We start from the raw sequence: 2500 nt of genomic DNA, 5'->3' as shown, positions 1-2500 counted from the left end.
GTGTGTTTGTGCATGTCTGTGTTTGTGTGTGTGTTTGTGCATGTCTGTGTTTGTGTGTGTGTTTGTGCATGTCTGTGTTTGTGTGTGTGTTTGTGCATGTCTGTGTTTGTGTGTGTGTTTGTGCATGTCTGTGTTTGTGTGTGTGTTTGTGCATGTCTGTGTTTGTGTGTGTGTTTGTGCATGTCTGTGTTTGTGTGTGTGTTTGTGCATGTCTGTGTTTGTGTGTGTGTTTGTGCATGTCTGTGTTTGTGTGTGTGTTTGTGCATGTCTGTGTGTGCATCCTAATAATAAAAATAAAACTGAGGCAAGACGTGTGTGTGTTTGATTAGCTTTATTGTCACAGAGATGGATCACTCAGTGGACCTTTTTAACTCAGATGTAGTTAACTGTCTAACACTGATAAATCCAGCAGGGGTGTGTGTGTGTGTGTGTGTGTGAGATTAAAGAGTGATCAGCGGCACCTGACTTTACTAAGATGTACAGAGTGGGTGGGACTTAACAAGCCCCGCCCACTGAGTGTGTGTGGAGGTGAGATTTATAGCTGATGGTCGTCAGGTCGACTGCACCAACACTTAGTATTATAAACGTCCTCGTGGTCCCTCAGCTGATCTACATCACTGTACAATCTGTTACGCAGCACTGAGTGCGGACATGTTTTAGTGTCCTGCAGCAGAGCAAAGAAAAACAGGCCGAGAACTAAAGAGATTCAGAAAGAATAAAGTACAACATAAGCTCATTGGTCAGAATGATCGGGGGCGGGGCGAGTAGCAGGAGTGAACCAATCAGATTCCACAGTCTCAGTGTGTGAGAGTTTAGTGCTGGGAGAATGAGATGCATTAACAGGTAAAACAGCAGGTTTTATTCCTCGGTGTTGTCTAAAAACGTAGTTTTCCTGTTGGGTCTTTTTCTTCCTCACAGCTTTACATCTTAGTGACGTCGTCGTTACTGCAGGTGGACTTTAGGACTTAACTGTGCATTCGCTTCACTAAAGTGTCCTCTGTCGCCAAGCTATGCTCAGGTTAGCACAGCCAAACTAGCACATATATAAATATATATATATATATATAGGAATAAATGTTATAGTGTACAGAATGTTTAGGTGTGTGTGTGTGTGTGTGTGTGTGACTGCATTAGATTATAAACATGGAGCAGGAAGAGACAGTGATGAAGGACTTACAGACAAATACATAAAGACCAAGATAATGAGACATAATGAGACATAATGAGACATAATGAGTTAACGAGCTCAGCTCTATATGTTAATAAGACAAAGATGATTACAGGCTCAGAATAACGAGGACACGCCGATCCTGTTATGGGCTTAATGTCTAACTGAATATCTTATAACCTTATCTTATCTATGGGGCGGAGCTTCCACAGGGTCAGTGGCTGTCTGAGAGTCACTGACCTCCGTAGGACACGTGGTGCACTATGTAGAGGGTAAAAATGGCAGTGGGTTGTACATGCAGTGCATAGGATAAGGGTTAATGTTGTTTCTATTCCACCCCCTATAAAAGGAAACAGGAAGTTAAATCCCTATGAACACGTGATCCACTCTATAGGGTTTATACTCTATATGTAATAAGGGATGATTTGGGACTTGATATTAAAGGGAACTGACCGGATCGGTGCGGTGAGGACGGACAGGTGAGGACACGTGTGTCTCCGTCAGCGCCATGTACATGAGCTCATGAGTTCTCACTCAAAAGCGGAAGAACAAACTGCACTCGGCTGTGTCCCAAATGTCATTAGTGTCCGAAGGCAAAACAATGGAGGGAGAAAGCTCCGCCCCTTTTAGTACGGTCAAGAATAAGAGATTTCACAACAGAGAGAGAGAGAGAGAGAGAGAGAGAGAGAGAGAGAGAGAGAGAGAGAGAGAGAGAGAGAAAAACTTTGACATCTTTCATATTCTCACTGAAACTCCTCCATCAGCTGCTTCAGTTGGGTCTTTAAGCTCCACCCACAGCAGCTCTGACCGCTCTCAGGTCAGTGTGCACTCGGTGGTGGTCCAGGTGGGTGTGGCCTCAGAGAGAGGAGTAGAAGAAGATGTAGGCAGCAGATGACTTGACCGAGGAGGCGGAGATTTCTGATACCTCATGATCGTCAAATTTATACCAGTTCTGACGACCTGCGTTTCTACAGTACGCTGTATAGTGACCTCCATCCAGACCTCCGTAATGATTCTACAGAGGGGGGGGGGGGGAGGGAGGGAGGGAGGGAGGGGGGGGGGAGAGAGGTGATGATTAATTGTCTATAACAGCAGCTCAGACACTAACAGGTTTATATGAACACACTTATGATGTTTTCTGTATCATGACTCAGAGGTCAGCAGCGTGTGGTGTGTGTCTCTGTGCGTGTCTGTGTGTGTGTGTCTGTGTGTGTCTCTGTGTGTGTCTCTGTGTGTGTCTCTGTGTGTGTGTCTCTGTGTGTGTGTCTCTGTGTGTGTGTGTGTCTCTGTGTGTGTCTCTGTGTGTGTGTGTGTCTCTGTGTGTGTCTCTGT

At 45.1% G+C, this 2500-nt stretch overlaps 2 protein-coding genes and 1 long non-coding RNA gene across 9 annotated transcripts in view; 1 reads left to right on the top strand and 2 right to left on the bottom strand.

Moving 5' to 3' along the window:
• The window catches only part of LOC113657299, a 1727325-nt gene that overhangs the window by 682803 nt on the left and 1042022 nt on the right, over nt 1–2500 (bottom strand). The gene's annotated exons all lie outside the window — the stretch shown is intronic.
• The window catches only part of LOC125146171, a 1103650-nt gene that overhangs the window by 232594 nt on the left and 868556 nt on the right, over nt 1–2500 (top strand). The window lies entirely within an intron of this gene.
• usp8 (ubiquitin specific peptidase 8) overlaps nt 317–2500 on the bottom strand; it is a 16528-nt gene continuing 14344 nt past the window's right edge. For all 7 annotated transcript variants that reach the window (XM_047822117.1, XM_047822116.1, XM_047822112.1 and 4 more), the window contains one exon: nt 317–2183. In XM_047822117.1, coding sequence (XP_047678073.1) covers nt 2025–2183 — 159 coding nt within the window. In that variant the 3' untranslated portion in view covers nt 317–2024. The remainder of the gene's footprint in view (nt 2184–2500) is intronic.

The sequence above is a fragment of the Tachysurus fulvidraco genome, chromosome 13, assembly GCF_022655615.1.
Source record: "Tachysurus fulvidraco isolate hzauxx_2018 chromosome 13, HZAU_PFXX_2.0, whole genome shotgun sequence".
Lineage (NCBI taxonomy): Eukaryota > Metazoa > Chordata > Actinopteri > Siluriformes > Bagridae > Tachysurus > Tachysurus fulvidraco.
Note: the sequence above shows the minus strand (reverse complement) of the source record. Positions and strands in the feature narration are given on the sequence as shown.